Source organism: Gopherus evgoodei, chromosome 1, assembly GCF_007399415.2.
Source record: "Gopherus evgoodei ecotype Sinaloan lineage chromosome 1, rGopEvg1_v1.p, whole genome shotgun sequence".
Taxonomy (NCBI): domain Eukaryota; kingdom Metazoa; phylum Chordata; order Testudines; family Testudinidae; genus Gopherus; species Gopherus evgoodei.
In genome coordinates this window covers 140,127,482-140,148,482 of record NC_044322.1, presented here as the reverse complement: position 1 = coordinate 140,148,482, position 21,001 = coordinate 140,127,482, and the positions used below count along the sequence as shown (strand labels likewise).

General features: G+C 41.1%; 1 protein-coding gene across 4 annotated transcripts in view; it reads right to left on the bottom strand.

The window, feature by feature from the left end:
- Positions 1–21,001, bottom strand: part of CDKL5 (cyclin dependent kinase like 5) — a 206,665-nt gene that overhangs the window by 46,431 nt on the left and 139,233 nt on the right. For all 4 annotated transcript variants that reach the window (XM_030574189.1, XM_030574182.1, XM_030574193.1 and 1 more), the window contains 2 exons: positions 19,063–19,153; positions 8,091–8,280 (listed from right to left, as the gene is read on the bottom strand). In XM_030574189.1, coding sequence (XP_030430049.1) covers positions 8,091–8,280; positions 19,063–19,153 — 281 coding nt within the window. The remainder of the gene's footprint in view (positions 1–8,090; positions 8,281–19,062; positions 19,154–21,001) is intronic.

Sequence of the window (21,001 nt, the reverse complement as noted above, 5' to 3'; positions counted from 1 at the left end):
TATAACAATAACAATTTTAAAAAGTGAATCTCACCAATGGGAGACATTTTGTTAGCCTGAAAATGAGCACAGAAACGGTAACTTAACAGAAGGGGTGTAATTTTTATGAAAGTTACAGTATTCTGGATAAGATCTTTCCCTAGTATTAGGGTTATACTTCTTGGATTTTCAAAATGTGCACAATTAATTTTCTAAAACTCAATTCCTGGCAATTCTCAGGAGACTCAAGGCTAACTTTTGCAGGTTTAACTTCTGGAGAAGAAGTGTGAAAATTATATCTGATAAATAACCAGTGTTCACACAGAGAATACTAGTTAAATTTTGATTGTTTTAAAAGTCTTTTAAAGTTATTTTCTTGTTGTGACATAGTATGCGAGAGTGTGAAAGTGACTCTTCTAAATAGGTTATGTTAATTGTATGGAGTTTCATTACTGGGAAGACAGGAGTTCCCAGAAATAATTTACTTAACTTGAAACATTCCCAGTACTAAAAATAAAAACCAGTATGTAACCAACATACTATTTCTTGTCTTCACTGATCATTGATGACGAAAGCTTGACTAGACAAGAGTTGCGTGGATGAGGTGGGAAAAATGCAAAGAAAAGGGAAAAGGCAGCGGTCAAGTAGCTAAAACTAGTTGAGCACCAGTGAACTAAGTTGATGCTATGAATGATGGGATGTTTATCCCTACTCGTAGCCCCCCAAAATGATCTAGATGATTGAACTTCTGCACCTCAGTATTTACATAATAATTACCAATAGTACAGGCCACCTTACTGAGTGTTATTTGGTACTTTGTTAAAAATAATTTCATCTCTCAGATATAAAAAAATATTCATCATGTGTAAAGACTCAAGAATGGCCCTTTTAAGAACTCTCTGGCTGGACATGAAAATGAGCAGAAAAACAGAAAAAAAGGTTAAAAACATTTCCCTCCACACATCCTTTTTGAAGTGCTCTTAAATTTCTGGAGAACCCAAAAAGCCATGACTGATAACCTTTAATTTTGATTGAGCTAAAGCAATCCTTCAATATTAGTAGTGGCACAGTCAGAAATGTATAAAATGGGATATTTATAGACAAGTGTAACAGGGTTGGCACCCACCTCTTGCAAGCGCCCCACCCCCCCAGTTGGGTGTGTCCATGGTCTTTAAACCAGTCCAGCCCTACTATGGGGCTGTATCTCCAGCACTTCCTCCCTGGAGACACTATCTTCCTGTGGCCCTCCCCAGGCTCAGTCCCTACTCAGTCCCTGCAGACAGCCAGGAGCTCCTTCATTACTCCTTTGGTCCCTTCCATAGACTCTTTGGCTTAGTCCTAACTGCGAGCCAAGAATAACTCTTGCTCCCGCAGTTCCTGAAAGCAGACTTAGCTGTCCATAGTCCTGCTGCTCTTCCACCCAGGCATGCAGTCCTTTCTTCTCCAGCTCCAAGCAGCAACTAACCGCTTTGTTCTGCAGCTCCTTTTCACAGGGCCCTCCTGACCCACGACTGGCTGTTCCAGCAGCTCCTTCGACTGGTTGCTTCCTCACAACCACTGTAGGCCACTTGGGCCTCTCCACTCCTCCTTTCCTGAGATGGATATGGCAGAACCCTGAGGTCTCCATCAGCGGGCCTTTGGGCCTCGTCCACTCCATCACAGCAAGAAAAAGAGTTACATCCCTGGACTTTTTACACTGAGAAGATGGCAAAGGTAAATTGGTTTATGTACACCACGACCTAGCAAAGTTGTCAAGAAAGGTTTTCTCAGTCATAATGACTAGATAGCATCTCAGATAGCATAGTCCACACAACATTCAGAACCTCTATCTGCATCAGTCGGATATGTAAATTGGGCTTTTCTAGATCATTAAGATTGGCCACACTATTATTTATTATTATTGTTAATATTGCTCTCCGATCTTGCTTCATCTGTAATCACCCAAAAAGACATGTGGGATAGTCCAAGACCAATAAGGCCATGGAGGATATTGCACTGTTCAAGTCATGCATGGTGGGGGACAACATGCTGGAGCCAGCCAGTATAAAGAAACCAGTCTTGGTCCCTCAGTTCCCTTGACCCTGGTAGGAGATCTATAAGATAATCTAAAAGGCCTTGAAGGTGATTCAGATTCCTCCCTGTCAGAGTCCAAAGAAGAAACATAGATTTCTACAGAACAGAGAGGAGTGGCCCTCACTGGGATTTGAGGCGGTCTGTTTAATGGAGACTCCTCGAGAGCCAACAAAACTGAGGGTCGAGGTGGATGGAATGCAGACAAAGTGACCAATGCTGGCATAACGGGTGCTGAGTGAATTAGTGATTTCAAAGACACCAAAGTTGCTTTAAGCAGAACCAGTTGTGGGGAGACATAGGGACCTTCTCGCTAACAAGAAGGGCTGCAGATAGAGAGTACTGAAAGAGTAAATATTTGTCCATTGGTATTGAGATAGACTTGATTGGCTGGAATGATGAAGAGGGACCCGGAAAGGGGGAGGACACTGGTCTCAACAGGTGGAATCAAAAGCGCTGCCTCATACAAGAGCTAGTGAGTACCTAGATTTGTCATGGCTTGAACTGGTACCAGACTTCCTGAAAAAATTTTTTTTTTGAGAATAAGACTTAGAGCACTTGTCAGCAACAGAATGCTTAGAGTACTTCAAGGAGACTAGTGGTAAGGGTGAAGGATGACCTCTCTCATCAGACTTACACTTTAAATCATGGGCAGTGGGAGGGGTGCTCCTCATGGACTCTGAATCTGCTACCTCGGGGTCAGAGTTCAGTTCCGATACGGGAAACATGGTCTTTCATATAGTGAACTTTGAGGCAGAAATCCCCCTGGTTTTTTGTCTTGGTGGGGAAGGAGGTACAAATAGGGCGTTTTCCCCCTCACACAGCCCTCACCAAGGCAAATCAAGCAGCTACTACTATGTACATTATAGGCATTTTGAAACACTGGCTAACTAAAGCAAATACCATGAGGAACTCTTACTCTCACCATGGGCGGTGAGAAGGAACTCAGAGGTAAGTAGTGACACACTCATTTTATGCCTTCATCTGAGAGCATTTGGAGAGATGGATCATGTGAGATGCTTAGTGGTATTGCTGGCAAATATCTCTGACTCAAAGTGCCTTGAGTGCACATACACCTGCAGTGGAATGTACTTGTGCATAATCAGTTGAAGGAGAACTTACATTTTTAAACTTAGGCACATGTAAGTGTTTTCAGGATCAGAATCTAAGGTTGGGATCTTAAAATGGGCTTAAGGTGACCAACTTCTGTTGATTTCTAATAGGAATTGAGCACTTAACTGCCAGAAGCCTTTATGAAAATCCAATCTAGCACCACTAATCATATCTCATCTCAACTATACAATTAAGATTAAAAGGGTTTTTTAATACTCTACTGTAACACACAATGGTGTTAGTTGCTATATTTTATGCATATAGAAAATAGTCAAAATTACATAATGAACCTATGAACAGTGTGATGGTTCAGTAAGTACTGCATACACATCTCAGGGTAAGTTTTCAAAGCTATGTGGATTTCGTAAAAGTAAACACAGATATTCTGTTATCAGCTGAATATAGCTGAACAATTTCCAAAGTAGTATGCAGGAAGTTTTGCATTAAGTCTCCACTAGCATGAGCAGTAATTGTGAGCTTAACCTGCCATAAACTACGTCATAAATGTTTTCTACCAACGCTTGTGCAACTGCATTAAAGTAAAAATCCTGTGAATATGGAATACATGGTGTTCTTTGCCACTCACGCTTTTTCTGTACCTGCCAAAAAACATCAGCAATGATTAATGTATGCTTATATAAAATGTTGAAATATATTTTAAAGAGCTGAAATAACTTGAAAATACCAGAAAGAAACAAAATTAAGTTAACAGATTAAGATGCATCTCTTAACAAGCTACAACAACAAAGAAGTAAAGGCAAAATACAAAAACAGATGAACATTTTAGAATACAGCACAGTTGTCACTGAAAAAAAGTGAAAGACCTAGAGAACTCTGGGCTAGATTCACAAAGAAACTTGGGTGTGATGAAGCTTATGAGATCAGACCACACAGGCAAGTTAAGTGGAGAAATTCTCATCTGCTCTCAGTTTGTGCATCACCTTGTGCAAGCCTTGGGACTTAAGTGTCTGGATGCCTGGCAGGGGGATGCAATGTGCATTCTCATAGGCAAAAACATAGGTGCCTAGAGAACTGTTACTGCAAAAATTTAGGCATCGAGGTGCCTCCGGGGCCCAGAGACTGCTAAGCAGGGGTTTTGTGAATCCCAGTGGGGCCTGATTCTGGTATCTGGGCACCTAAAGTGGCAGTTAGGAGCCTATGTCCTTTTTATGAATCTAACCCTGAGTGCTTGGTATGAGCAGCCTTTGAGCAGGAAGTCTTGTAAAGCTACTTTTAAGTACTACCTTCTCATATGCACTCTTCAACCCTCACTTACATCTAGAGTGCTAGTAAAGCTTCCTTACTGTAAATATTAGTATCATATTTTTTAAAAATAATTCAATTTTATCCAAAGACAATTTATTAATATTTTTCCATTTGAGATCAGCAATTCTGAACATATAGAAGAGAACCTACCTTGTTTCTTCTTTGTTTCCACTAGCATTATTGTTCACAAATTGCATTAAGATATGAACTTTGAGGGAAAATAAAAAGAACATGTTCACTATCTTCGTAGTCACAATACTACTAATCTTCAAGTTATTTTTATTTTCTTCATTTTACAGTGATTTACCACTGATAGGTTTGTCCATCTGCATGGCTTGATCATCTGTACTGGATGAACAATGGATGCATTCTAAAGGATCTCATGTATGGAGAACTTGCAGATGCTCCAAGGCCACTGGGCTAATTGAGACTCAGGTTGAAGAGGCACTTGAAAACTTTTCAGCATTGATACCACAAACTGGGCAGAAGCAGCTAGCAAGAGGCCACACTGAAGGGCTACACTACACTAGGGAATCAAAGAGGTTGAAGAGAGGGGAGGAAAGTGAAGAGAACAAATAGGAAACCACAGCAGACCTCATGCGCTAGTCCGGCACTGTGATACTGCAGCATGACCCACAGTAACTGAACTGCTCTGGCGCTTACATCATTGTCTTTCGCAACTGGTGGTTGCCTACTATCAGTGACGGGGTTACATTTTTATAGAAAGTCTGCTATGTGATCTCAGAGAACACCTTAGATGACCTATAGCCCTGGCTACAATGCATTAATCTAATAAGACGCAAGAGGATCTCCAAAAGGGGCCACCATTTTGCCAAAAAGGAGCATTTTTCGAACAGATAATCTCATTCAGACTCTACTCTCCAAGAACTTGTTTAAGAGAAGAGTTCAGGTGCAGAGTATTCCTGTCTTCAAATGGAATAACTGACATCTAGTAGCCTCTTGAATAAGAAGCCACTAGAGAGATGTATGTTGTCAGAGCTGTGAGAGTTTCTAGATTCTGTCATCTTCTATTTCCCATTAGAGATTTTTCTAATTCTATCACCTGCATATACCTCAACCTACTTATGTGATGATGTTTACAGAGCCCTACACTGCCAACCCTGTTTTCTGCTTTAGATCTTGGGATCTGCTTCTGTTTATATCTTGGGATGTTCGTTAACATATTTAGGGTGGGCTTTGGCTTGTTTCTGCTCCCTGTGCTGCTTTCCTAGGGTCTTTAAGATGCAACAGGTGTCTTCTTCCTCGAGCAAGGTGATAGACAGGCCACCCATTGCTCCTCAAGGCTCAGATGTAACAGGGTGTCTGGAGCTATCTCAGCACCCTGTCACTCTAATGCCTACCAGCAGAGCTAGAGCTGAGGGGTAATTTAGGGGGATGCAACCCCAGCAGCTAGGATTATATAAAACAGACAGGAAGGAAGTGTGGATAAGGACCTGAAGGACAGCTACCATACATAGGACTAGATGATGCTAGTACCGTTCCCTTCCTTAGAAGCAAGTGGGGAAGCTGCCTATAGATTGTAAATATATGTAAACAACACTACAGGCTGTGGCCTGCTGGAGGAATACAATAAAACATGGAGTCAGTGAAGGAGATCTGGAGTTGTGGTGGTGAGTGACTGAGGCTGAAAGGACGTTCAGGGGATCAGTCTGCGGCACCACTGAAGGGAAAAAGCTATGTGGAGGGGGAGGAGCATTTTATCTGAATTTCTAAAATATTGCTGTAAGTGTCTATCCTAGACAGGAAGATGGTGCACGATGGTGGTAACTACATTAAGGAAAGACGGGGTTTCCTGAAGCCTAGAGATGGATGGATGAATTTCTTCTGAGAATTTCACAGGCTAGTCTGGTGTCTGCTTGTGTGAACGGATCATGCTGGCCTGGCTTGTGTGTAAGATCTGCATATTCCCAATATATGCATCGTATATTTATTAACCCTAAAGAGCATCTTTACGAGGACTTAATTTTCTTAAAGCACTTTGGTAGCATGGGACAAAATTAATTCTATATTCAAGTGTTTCATGCTGTTCAAAAGGGAAGCTGTACCACCACTATAAAACTACTGTATTGAATAAGCATATATATACACATGCAGTTAGAAAAGATGTCAATATTTAACTCAGGAAAGAGCTACTCCAGCTCTCTTGACTATCTAACCATGTCTGAATTACCAAATATTATAAACAACATTTTTACAGCACTTTGCATGCTCAAAGCACTGTACAGATATTACCTCATTAATTCTCACATGACCCTATTTGGTAGGTGAGTAAGTATTATTCTTCCAATTTAACAAACAGGGATAAAGAGGCAGTTACTTGCCCAAGAACAACCAGTAAATCACTGGCCCAGGATTATGATATGGGCCCTCATGACACCCAGCCCTATGCTAATCGCACTAACATCATAGGTTTCAGAGTAGCAGCCATGTTAGTTTGTATCTGCAAAAAGAACAGAAGTACTTGTGGCACCTTAGAGACTAACATATGTATTTGAGCATAAGCTTTCGTGGGCTACAGCCCACTTCATTGGATGCAAGCAGTGGAAAATACAGTAGGAAAATATACACACCCACACCATGAAACAATGGGTGTTACCATACACACTTTAACGATGGATGAGTCATTACACAAAGTAAAAAAAACTATTTCCCTATATTTATTTCTCCCCCCACCCCCACTGTTCCTCACAACTTCTTGTCAACTGCTGCAAATGAACCATTTTGATTACTACTACAAAAAGTTTCTCTCCCCTCTGCTGGTAATAGCTCACCTTAATTGATCGCTCTCGTTAGAGTACTACTGTATTTTCCACTGCATGCATCCGATGAAGCGGGTTTTAGCCCACAAAAGCTTATGCTCAAATAAATGCGTTAATCTCTAAGGTGCCACAAGTATTCCTCTACTAACATCATACTGTCTTTCTGAATTTTGAGTTTTTAAATCCACAAAATAAATACACTTTATTCCATTCCTCATTGTAACATTTTACAATGCATTAATCCAATAAAGTTTATGTTGGATGGCTGGAACTGAGGTGAAGCAGGATAGCACTTTACACTGTAGAAAACTTTTAATGTATTACCTTTGTGATAACATGTGTAATACTTCAGATTAGAGCAGAAATTCATCATTCTGAATAATATTAAATTGACAAAATGGCAGCAGTTGTCAAGACAACCAAAACTAAATTGTAATAAACCACAAACAAGACCTCTAGACACGAGCTGTTGGAGATAACACAGTAACTGCAAATATAAAACTATTTTGGGATCTTGCCATGTAGAGAACCGACTGTCTGAGCTAGAGATAAATTCAGTCTCCTAGTCTAAACAAATGCTTAACTGGAGCACTCTAACCTGCCAAAAAAGTCATAGCAATGATGTACATAATTTTAAATTATAATGTACACATCTACACATGCAACAGCGTAACCATAATGCAATTTTATTTATGAATCCATGACCTCCTCACAATCTAAACACTCCCTTACCTTTTTAGATGGAAGTGCTCAGAATAAATAAGAGAATATATAAAACCTGAGGGAAAAAAGGTCTAAAATGTTTATTTTCTACTAGATAATAGTTTAAATACCACATCAAGAGAAGACTGTAAGAAAAGGTTTTTGGTCAGTCTCCCTTACCCGCAGCCCATGGAAACGGGGATTGCTGTAGAAAAGCTTCATCTGCTCTGATGGAAGTGGTCCTAGCACCTTCTGAATTGTAAAAAGCTGGTCAATTTCACTTTCTCCAGGAAATAGTGGCTGCCCGTCACTAAGTTCCCCAAGAATGCAGCCTACAGACCACATATCCACAGACTTTCCATAGGGGGCTCTGGAAAGCAAGTACAATAATGTTCACACTAATCAACAAAATATCTTCTTGACAATCTATTTGCATTTATTAACTAACTTTTTGTCTTCATTAAGCTTGCAGCAGGGAACATAAATTTGATACTTGCTTCTCTAGGCTCTCCATTTACAGAGTGGGTTCTCTAACTGTACTACAGTTTGAGAAGGCAAGACTAGACTTGTCAATTACCCTTGAGGACTTACATTTCTCTTCTGGAAAACTCACTAATAAAGGACATTTTCAAAGCAGAAAAACAGATATTACGCTAATGTTCAAAGTTAAGCTAACAAAAACTTCTCTTCATTTTTCCTGCCTACAGAGCATAGCTGAATATAATATAATTGAATCTTTTTTTTCCTTCTTATTCTGTGGAAAAAGGAGAGTGAGAATGGTGAAACTGGCTATTCAGAGAACAGAAATTATCAAGTATCAAATTTCTCTCTTATCCAGGCTCAGCACTTCTACAAAAGAATTTTAATATCAATGACTCCCAAAGGGAATCCTCCAATAACTATTTCAAAGTTGAAAAAAAAATGGTTAAGAAAACATTTCAGGTAGCATAGCATACAGGACTCTCCAGAAAGGCACATTAGTCTAATATACATGTCTGGTAAATATACAAGCAGATGATCAAGTTGCTGCCTGGTAGATCTCTTCAGAAGACAAGATTTGGTAGGTAATCTCTTATTTGATGGTATTTGATCTTCCTTCTAAGATTTTGGTCCTTCGTATCACATACTACTTCAATTCAATACTTCTGAAATCTAGCAACCCCTTAAGATGTTTTTTTTGGCTTGTTTGTGCTGGTGATACAAAACAAACAAAATGACTCATTTTCTGTGTACCTGAATTCATGCAAGGTGGATTTAAATTGCTTTGTGGACATGCAGCATGTGATGAACTCTTTTGGATATTTATGTTTTGAGCACGCTGTAACAAGAACTCTCCTGAGATCACTGAAATAACAAATGTTTGGTATAAAGGCAGAACTGAGAAAGATTGCTTTGTCATCTCTTTTCCTTTTCACCCCTGGAATCTGAGTGCTCACATTCTATTTCAAAAGGACATCTTATACTTGACTAGCTTGACTGTCTCTGGGTTGAGAAGTCATTAAGAATTGGGAGCCCTGACAGATTCTGTTCTAAATCTGCTCCCTTTTCTCATGGATCAGTAACTGGTTAAAGGACAGGAACCAAAGGATAGAATTAAATGGTCAGTTTTCACAATATAGAGAAGTAAATAGCAGTGTTTCCCAAGGATCTGCACTGGGACCGGTGCTAAATGATCCAGAAAACAGGGTGAACAGTGAGGTGACAACATCTGCAGGTAATACAAAATTACTCAAGACAGTTAAGTCCAAATCTGACTGTGAAGAGTTATAAAGGGATTTCACTAAGCTGGGTGACAGGGTGACAAAATGGCATATGAATGTCAATGCTGTTAAGTACAAAGTAATGCACAGTGGAAAAAATAATCCCAATTATACATACAAAATGATGGGTTCTAAATTAGCTCTTAGCACTAAAGAAAGATTTTGGAATCATTGCTCTCTTAAAACATCCGCTCAACATGCAGCAGCAGTGGGAAAAAAGCTAACATGTTAGGAACCATTAGGAAAGCGGTAAATTAGTAAACAGAAAATATAATGCAACTATATAAATTCATGGCACACCCACACCTTGAATACTGCCTGCAGTTCTGGACACCTCATCTCAAACAAGATATATTAGAACTGGAAAAGGTATAGAGAAGGGCAATAAAAAATATTAGGGGCATGGAACTGTTTCCATATGAGGAGACATTAAAAAGACTAGGACTGATCATCTTAGAAGAGATGACTAGGGGGTGATATGATAGAAATCTATAAAATTACGAATAGTATGGGAGAAAAAGTTTTATTTACTCTCTAACATAACGCAAGAACAAGAAGTCACTGAATGAAATTAATAGGCAGCAGCTTTAAAAACAAACAAAAGAAAGTACTTCTTCACATAAAACACAGTCAACCAGTGGAACTCATTGCAGGGGATGTTGTGAAGGCCAAAAGTATACCTGGGTTCAAAAAAAGAATTATGTTCCTGGAAGACAGGTCCATCAATGACTATTTGCTAAGGCAGTCAGGGATGCACACCTATGCTCCAGGTGTTGCTAAACCTTCAACTTCCAGAAGTTGGGACTAGATGACAGAGTGTGGCTCATTCAAAATTGTCCTGTTCTGTTCCTTCCTCTGACGCACCTGACACTGTCCACTGACAGGATACTGAGCTAGCTAGACCACTGGTCTGACCCAGTATGGCTGTTTTGTTCTTCCTTACTTTGATGAGTGAATCTTACACTACGGGCTGCTTTGAGTCATTTACTTCATTCTGGTGCACTTTGTGAGGGGAGGGCTCAAAAGGGTTACTTGCATAGACAGCTTGGGCCCTGAGACGCTGGAGTGAGATAACCTGATTCTACCTGAGCAGGTCCCACAGGGAAGCCTTGCTTGAGAACAGGCCCACTGAGCCCAGCCTGCTCCAAGGGTGGGGAGCTAGAAAAGATGAAGTAGGAAGCCAAAAGTGCATGGATTGGTTGCCTACCAGAAGTTGCCATGAGACACTGTGATGCTTTCACTTAGGGGGAGAGGGGAGTATCACTAAGAAAAATTACTTATCCCAGCTGGAGAAGAGTGTTGGCAGCAGCCCAAGGATGGAAAGGCAGAGCAATGATGAAGCTCCTTAAAGGCCCAGGAGGGACGGCCCTGCTGGTATCTAGTCTCTGGTGCTGGCAAGGCTTGGTGCTACTGGAAATGTAATACATAGAGCTACTGGAGCTGCCTGGGCCACTGATTCCTCTTGCTGATCTAGCAGAGACACTTCCCATGCATCACCGCTCCCCAGACCTGATGCTGAAATTTCTCAATGGCATTTGTTTTTTTGATGCTGCTAGTATATTCAGACTGGGAGAAGGGTGGGAGCCAAAGGAGGGCTAGTGCTCTTGTCCCCACTATAATCTGCATCACATTGCTAGGTACAGGTTCCAAAGGTAAGAAGCTTCTCCTGTTGGTCCCTGTAGGGCACGGTTCTCAAACTGGGCGTTAGCCTCCAGCCCAAACCCCTCTTCTCCTCCAGCATTTATAATGGTGTTAAATATATTAAAACATGTTTTTAATTTGTTGGGGGGGGGGGTGCACTCAGAGGCTTGCTATGTGAAAGGGGTCACCAGTACAAAAGTTTGAGACCCTCTGCCACAGGGGGTACATGGCAGCTGTGGAGTTCCTGGAGCAGAGCAACTTCTGAGAGCAAAAACTGTGCAACTCTTCTGTTTGGCAATGTTGTAGGGTAAATGAGCACAACAAGCATCTTTTCTCCCTGGGCTTTTCCGTGGTAGGCTGGTCCCCCATGTGAAGCCTTAGGCTAGGGAAGGAGTAGGGAAGGCTGCTTCATGTTATGGCGCAAGATTCCTCTACAGATGGAAAATGAAACCCCCTGTAAGTCAGTAACAATTTATCTTCCTTGCAAACAGGAGCGATGGGAAGAAAAATTCTGAACCCAGAGTGGCAGTTTAATAGATTTTTCATTGTGTGCTACAGGTCAAAAGGACTGCAGAATTGCTTATCTGCAGTAAAGCAGCAGATTAAACTGCGACATTTTCTAAAAGCATAGGTCAAGCCTCCACCTGCTGACAGGTGAGGTCCTGCCTCCTCAAACTGCAGAACAGAGGAAACAATGTAGGCATGGTGAGCCTGTATATGAGAAAGAACTCCTACACATTACACAGACAGGTCTACCCACAGTGAATAAAAAGGAAGCATAACAGTCCCTCACTGCACAGAATGCAGACTATGCTCCCAGACACTAACCCAATTGGTCTCTCAGGATGGTATGTCTTTAAACATCCTAGTATTTGTCAATAATTTATAACCCCCAAAAGGTACAATGTACTTCACTAAAAGTTACCTGAAGCGCTTTAAAGTAAGTAGATTTTGATAATGTATTAATAATTGGATACTGTACAATAACGTTTCCTTCCCCTTATGAAAAAGTTAAGTACTTTCACTTTTTATACACACAGATTAAATGAACACATAAGCCTCTTAAAATTATAATATTCTCCATGGTTTTCAAGAGTACAAATATTTGCTATTGCTGCACAGAATATGGCTGCAGAGGAACACACATTACATTGCGTCAATAAAAACCTAACTTTAAAATGAAGTATCAGCAATAGCTAAAGACATCACAGTGTCAAACACATTTGTAATCAATACTCTCTTCTGTACAAGCTAATTCAAAGTTTATGTTTATATTGAGCACCAAGACTATTCTGTATTTTCCTGTGATAGCAGAACACTTGAAAATTAAGGGTCAATTTACATTAAGAATGCACAGTATATTACTGTCAAAAGTTACACTTCATTACTCTTTTCCTTTATGAGCCTACTTACTAATATACAAAGACATTAAAAAAACCCCTTCATGTTATATAAATAAAAAGCCACTGTTTATTCTCTTCTGTAACTTTTTATTACATGCAGCACTTTCATAGAATCTTGATAATGTATCTCTACAAGCTGACAAACTGGTATTTCTCTAGTTTTGTTTAATGATAACCATTGTGCATAAAGTGGATTTATTATGCCACTGTCATTGTGCACCAGTAACAAAAGTCCTATAGTAATGATGTCAGCCCAGCTCTGGAAACAGTGGGGTGTATTTATTAATAAGGGAATGACACTGTTTCAATTTTGACATAGACAAGAAATTTCCACTATCCACTTATAAACCTTCAAATGTTTCCAATAAGATCTGTTTTTTAGTGGTGCTGAATACTTGCAACTCTTATTTAGCTTATTGAAAGTTGTGCATGCTCAGCAACTCCCAGAATCAGACCGTATAGTGACCAAATCTCTGTACTTGTAGAACATACAGCAAATATAGATAATAGCATAATTTGATCATACTAATGTGCTTTATTCACCTTAAATATAGGAAACTTTCAGTAGAAACTGATGGTAAAGGAAAGACTGCAATAGAAACCTAAGATTTCTTTTTCCTTTTTAAATATGGGGTTTTCTAGAGAATGCATCACGACTGTATATGAGCATCTAAAGGCGCATTCACCTAACTGCCCATGATTCAGTGACTACCAAGAAGTTCAGAGCCTACCTGAATAGCAACTGCAAAACAATTTTTCCAAAAAGCTTGCATCCGAGATGGAAGTAGCTGTGATAGTATAAAGTTGAATAAAGGTATGCATGGAGCTACTTTCATACAAAATCTTTGCATGTGGGCTTAAGGGCACTTTATCTTTGATTAACTGCATGTATGGAGAGTCTGCCATCAGTATGTGTTCTTCCACTGTTTTGGCTGATAGTAGTGCAACAAGAAAAGCAATCCTCTGAGAAAGGTGAGCTAGAGCAGTGGTTTTCAATTTGCGGTCCGTGGACCCCTGGGGGTCCGCAGACTATGTCTAAGATTTCCAAAGGAGTCCGCACCTCCATTTGAAATTTTTAGGGATCCGCAAATGAAAAAAGGTTGAAAACCATGAGCTAAGAGCTGAAATGGCTGCCAGCACTGTGGTTAAGTCCAAACCAGGAACTACATTTTTTAAAGGGGCATTAGAGACAAATAATACCTTTGAGAAATCTAACTACAGTTGGATTAGAAAATACTGACTTTCCATCCATTGGAAGATGATCAGCTATCTCAACTGAAGACACAGTAAGTACTCCACAATGTCCTGAATTTTAGCAAACAATGGCTGAAAACTTCTGTAAGTTGACTAAACTGAAAATCTCTTATATTTAGCCAAGTAAGTGGATTTTGTAGATTGCTTCCCACGACTAAGCAGGACGTGTTGGACTACACTCAAAGACGACTGATTTATTTGATCTAGCCATTCAACAGCCATGTCACAGGCTCGGGCTGCTTGGGATCAAGTGCCAAATCCAAATGTGATGTTGCAACAACAGGTCTGGTACAGATGGCAGAGGTTAGACTGAGGTTGTGGAGGTCTAAAAACCAGCACTGTCTCAGCCAATCCAAAGCAGTGAGTATTATCCTGGCTTGATCCTGCTTCAACTTGAGAATGACCTGAGGAATTGGGGGGGGGGGGTGGTATGACAAAACACATACATGAGGTCTGGGACACACTTCAGAAAGAAAGCATCAGTTGTTGAATCCAGACTGAGACCTGCCCGAGAACAAAACTGATGGCATTTCTTTTTGGGTCTTATAGCAAACAAATTGAATGATGGGATAACCCCAAGTCTGAAAATGATCCTCTATACTCTATTGTTGAGGAAACACTCGTAATTGCAATAAAGCAGTGTTCCCCAAACTTGGGATGCCGCTTGTGTAGGGAAAGCCTGTGGCAGGCCAGGCCGGTTTGTATACCTGCCCCATCCACAAGTCCAGCCGATCACGGCTCCCACTGGCCATGGTTCACTGCTCCAGGCCAACGAGAGCTGCTGGAAGCAGCTCAGGCCGAGGGACTTACTGGCTGCTGCTTCCCGCAGCTCCCATTGGCCTGGAGCAGTGAACCACGGCCAGTGGGAGCCGCGATTGGCCAGACTTGTGGACGAGGCAGATAAACAAACCAGCCTGGCCCACAAGGGGCTTTCCCTACACAAGTGGCATCCCAAGTTTGGGAAACACTGCAGTAAAGGAATCTGCTGAGATGATTGGCCAAATGATTCTGAGAGCCCAGTGAGTAAGTAGCCATTGGGGAGATACTTTCCTCAATCCAAAAGTACCACAGCTTCATCATCTTTTGACAGAGTTGATTGGACCGAGCCCTTCCTTGTCTGTTCACATAATTCATCCTGGTCCTATTGTCCATGAGAATCCAGACAGACCTCGGACCTGGGGAAGGAAGGCATGGTAGGTACTGAAAATTGCTCAGAGCTCAAGAATTTTGATGTTCAGAGGTGCCTCTCATTCTGTCCATATCTCCTGGACTCGCAAGGATTCCAAATGTGCCTCTCAACCTGACTTTGAAGCATCCATAACTATGGTCATCACTGGGGATGGGGGGAAAAGGAAATGCTTCTGCAAACATTGTTATGATCCTGCCACCATTCCATGGATCTCAGAACAATTGGAGGAACCCTGGTCAACTTGTCTAGCAAATGGAAATTTGGTCAATAGACTTTAGCCAACCATGGAGAATGTGCACATGCAGCCTTCCACGTAGTAGTACATAAACAGATTAAGTCATGTGGCCCAAGAGTCTCAAACATATCCAGACAATAGTGGTTAGGTGGAATTCAAGGGTCAAAGTTGATGAATTACTTGAAACGTCTCTTGAGGAAAAAAGGCCATTGATTTTGTAGAATTACGTAGGACCCCAATGAACATGATCTGTGTCTGAAAAAACATGGATTTTCTCTATTTAGCGAGACTCAGATGATCAAAAGAGATAGGGGATGACTTAAATGTGATTGAGAGCTCTGGTTTCTGATTTGTCCCAAACTAACCAACCATCTGTGTAAGGGAAGATGTGAATCCCTTTCCTCCCCACCTGGGCAGACACCCTTGGGCATAAATTATAAATACATGTAGGGTCAAGGCCATTCTGAAGAGATAACGGATAACGATGAGTCCAAATAACAAATCTCTGCAACTTTCTGTAGCTTGGCAGCACTGCCACATGAAGATCCAAGTCATCTTCTCTGAGATCCTTCCTACCTCACGAGCAAAGCAAGACAGACGGCAGAAGATTTTGGAAGTGAACCTAACTGGTGGAGAGAGTTTTCACTTTGTGGAAATTGGTCCATCTATATGGAGAGAGGGCTGTATAGTTTAGATGGCCTCCAACTCTGTAGAAGGGGAACCAATATCCTTGGGGACTGGTTGGCTGAGGTAGTCAGGAGGGTGTTAAACTAATGGCAAAAGTGGAGGGTAAAAAGAGAGAAGATATGATCACTCAGAACAATATTGAGATGTTCAGAAGAAACTTAATCAAGGAACCAAAGGACATGAAGAGAAGGAATTCTTTAAATTGCCTGAGTAACAAACAAGAGGAATTTATGAGCATAAATTCAATTTGCTGGCTATTAGGGAAATCTGGTGGGATGATTCCTATGATTGAAACATTACAATCAATGGCTGTAACCTGATTAAGAAGGATTGAATGGATAAAAGGGGTTGTGGAGTAGCATTCTACGTAAAAAAACGCATTAAATGTTTCCGGGTCACTGATAACTCAGAAGAAAATGATCTTGAATGCTTATGGATCAACGTCCTAAAAGATAAAGTACAACATGGGGTACTAGTAGGTGTCTGCTACAGACCTCCAAATCACACTAGGGAAGAGGATGACTGACACCTTACACACCTACCTGCAGTGTGTAGGGAAAAAAGCTGTGAGATCATGGGGGACTTCAATCTGCATGACAGATACTGGTGGTCTCATGCTGCCAGTTGTAAACCAGACTTGGAATTTCTGAACATTACAGGTGCCAATTTCCTAACTCAGAAAATGTTGCAGCCAAAATAGGGGAATTCTTTATTAGACCTTGTCTTAACAAATAAACATGAATTGTCCACAGAACTGAAAATTAAAGGTAGTTTAGATACAAATGATCATGACTTATAATGTGCAAGTAGAATCAAGTCCAGACTCTGTGTGTGTGTGTGTGTGTGAGAGAGAGAGAGAGAGAGTGAGTGTGTGTGTGTGTATTTTTGGTGCTTTACTAGGGCCAATTTCACAAAGCTGAAAACAATTATGAGCCAGATCAGCTGAGGGGAAGAATTTAATCAGAAGCAGTGGCACTAGTAGTGTCCCATCATGGTATCAGGGAGCCATGGGATGAAGGCCTCACTCTAGCCTGGGCACCAGGAGAATGCCCCTGATGTTTGGAGACCCCTCGATGTCGAGGGGACTATTTTGGACTTGGAATGGTTCCTGTCTGTTTTTATGGGTTCTCGTTCATACAGTCCATACAGGAGAAGAGGACTCTGAGTTCAACGGCCTGTCCAAGATCATTGCTACCTCAGAGGCTGGTTGTGGGATTGGATGCTGAAGGCCCCGGTGCCGAAGTAGATCATGCCATCTATTCCATGAGGTGCTACTTGAAGTGAGTCTCTCTAGAGAGCTGGGTTTTTTTAAAACAAAAACAAACACTGCACTTCTCTTTGATATGCCCATCACCAAGGCATAAAAGGTAGATCACATGGGTATCACTGATTGGGATAGCTACCCCACACAACGAATAATGTTTGAAGCCTGGTGAAGGCATGCCATTGACCTCTCCCCTAATACTAGTTAAATTAATATTAACTAGTGGGTACTACTGCTAAACTATAACTATAAAGAACGAACTGCAAAAGCAAATATAGGAAAAAAAATTGCTAGTTGAATAGTAGCCACGAGATAAACTGGACCAGGAGCTTCAACTCAGGCCACAGGTGGTGAGATGGAACTGAGGGGGGTTGGGGCAGTACCACCCCTGAATAGACTTCGCTGAGGCCATGAGGAGACATAGGGCATGCGTGCTGCCCAATACGTGCTGCTACAGAAAACTTGCCAGCTCTGGTTGCATGCACCTGAGCTGAATACGTGTAAAAACTCAAAGAAGAACTATTACCTGCGCTCTGGCTGCTCAGTGCCTGTGGCAAAGTTGCTGCCTCCATAGGCCTCCTGACTGGCTGTGATGAGGCAGCAACTTTTGCCTCAGTGTTCTCCACTGTCTTTTGACCTATTCTGCCATAGCAGTGTTCTGACCCTCAGGCTAGACCACTTGGTAGAATCCGGCCTCTTCTGGAGCCAGAGTCCTTTGCTAAAGTTCTATAGTAACATATACAAAAACCAAACCTACAGCTCAGCTGGCAGCCACCTTGTCACAGGCACCTCTTTGCTGCTTTAGACTGTCTTTCTGTGCCTTAATCTACCCCACAATACAGGGGTTGGTCCACTCCTCTCCTTATTCAGGGGCTCAGGCAGGCTCCAGTTCAGCCTCCAGCTCACCCTGGAGAAGCTTGTCTGGTCTCCCCTTTTTCCTTCTCAGCTTTCCTTCAGGCTGCTTCTCACAACAGAGGAGTGGAGGAGTGCCCTCTATGATTCCTCTTCCAAGATGTGCTCTTTATTGAAACCAGCCCTGCTCTCCCCTAGCTATTTCTAATTAATCCTGGCCCATATTTCAGATGTGAGCAGGCAGGTTAATTGACCTCTCAGGCCCATATTAACTCTTTCACATCACATTACAGAACCTTATGTGAAATGAACCAATGACTTGCCACATGGACATATGTCCTCCTGGCCAACAAAAAGACACCCTTAAAACTGACACTTTGCTTATTAGCCATCTCTGCAGAGCTGGCAAAGATGAAATGGAGACTGAAGTACACTCTCAAGCCAGAGTGGTGGGATCCCTCTAAGGGTGAGGAGGGTTTGCAGTGCAGCATGGAGCACTGTCTGCTGTATCCATTCTGTGGCTAACAAAACATTGCACACTCCAGGTCTATTAATCCAGCACTTTTCACAAGCACTAAATACCTTTTTTCTTTTTTTAAAAATAAAGAGATGGTTTAAAACATAGTTATGATAATTTACTAATATGTAAACCTGAATCAAGCTAGCAATTTGTTCAAAATATGCTATCATAGCATCAAGCCACCTTACAAGAAGTATAATCCAAAGTAATTAATGCGACATAATTAAATCTATTTATTAACCAACTACCATATCCAAGGGTTGATCCTCACAAAAGTACTTGAGTAAATGCATTGGATCATACAAGATTTAGATCTCAGAGCTGTTACTTCTGGAAAGTGTACTTACCCAAGCAAGAGTTCAGGTGAACGGTACCACCTGGTGGCCACATATTCTGTATAGTTTGCATTGCTTCCTTCTGACAGATTCCGAGCAAAGCCTGCAAAAGAGATAATACAAAAGATTATGTCTCCACTTAAATGAAGATTTACATACTACTATCGATTATTGTATTAAAGGACAAATCAATTTTTCATACATCTGATTTAAAACGAATGTCTTAAATATGTAAGTATTAAATGTAACTGATTAGTATTACATATTTCATTGTTACCCTGTTGCTTCTTAAACATATGCCTGTGTTCATGTATTGGTGAAAATACGTGTCTTTGCTTCACTGACAAGTTCAACTGGCATCTGTCCCACAGAGGTCTATGCTTTTGGGTTTTCACCAGCATGGAACATTGTTGGATTGGTTAAATAGCCTCTCAGGAGGTTGCACTAGCTATATTCAAACTTAGATACTAAGTCTCATTGTGGAATCCCATATGCAGCAGGAAAGGATATGTATCTGTAGAAGAAAGTTAGAGTTCTAACATACTCAGTGAGTAGTGGGCTCACCAATAAGTAGTTCTCACTGCTTCTAGACACACAGATTACAAATATGGTAAGGAAGGTCTTCTGTCTTTGACTGGCCAAACGACTCCATCTACTCCTTTCACATCAGAATCTTGTCACACAAATTCATGCATTGGTCACCTTCATGTTAGACTACTACAATTTACTGGGTTGAATATAACCACCACCCAAAAATTACAACCCCTATAGTATGCAGCAGCCATTAACGGCCAGGACAAACACTTCATATGATGCTCAGCACACAACATTGGCTTCCTATCTGCTTGAGAACCAAATTTAATACAAGGCTCTTAATGGATTAGGATCAGTGTCCCAGAGGCCAACAGTGTTTGTTTGGCACCAACAACGCGCTATATATTTGCAACTATACAAAGATGGTACCTGTAAGAAAGAGTTTCCAAAACAGACACAAAGAGAATGTAAAAAGCAACAAAGAGTCCTGTGGCACCTTACAGACTAACAGATGTATTCTAGCATAAGCTTTCGTGGGTGAATACCCACTTCGTCAGATGCATGACAAAGAGGATGGTATACTAGAAAATCCAAAACAAGGAATAATTTTGAATTTTTAAATATTGTTACCTATCCACAACCCACCAAGTAGGCTGAATATCACAGGGAAACTGCAGCTGGTAAAGCCAATAATAAACACTTTAGGGCATATACTGTCACCATTTTTGTAAAGTGCCAAGCATGCTGTCATCGCTAAAATCAATCAATCAGGCTGGACTGGGGCCAGACAGATCTCAGCAACTACACTCCGCATGTGGAACTCCTTACCAGCAAGTAAATTTGAGTCTAGTTATGTCATTCAAACTGAAATCCAGAGGCAAAATATTCATAACGCTCCTCTCCTGGGATATGGCTTTAGGGCCTGAGACAGCCCACTGAAATCAAACCAGAGTTCTTCCATTGGTCTGTAAATGAGGAAGAAAGAATAAAAACTCTGGAATCCAGGAGAGCCTCAGAGCAGAGTTTCACTTTTGGACTCAGTAACTGCTCTCTCTCTCTCTCTCTGCTTTTGAATGCTCAGGTGGCGGCAGCAGCGCTTTCTCCTTCTTCCCCCTACCTCCCGTTTCTCTGTTTGCAAAGGCTGTGATCTTTATTCTGGATGCAGATCTCATTTCACAGCTTAGTCTGGCAGAGCTCAAATCCATGGTCCTCCAGGACATACTAAGTTCCACCCATTCTCATAGATCTTTGAACAGAAGATGGGTGGCAGAAATTATTACTACTCTGTTGGGTTGAGTGGATGATAAATTTGTTATTGATATAGGATTCATTTATACTTTTGTAAGTTTTTTATATTATTGTCCATGTACTTAGAGTTGGAATTGGGTCATTTTCTAAACCTAAATTAAATAAATAT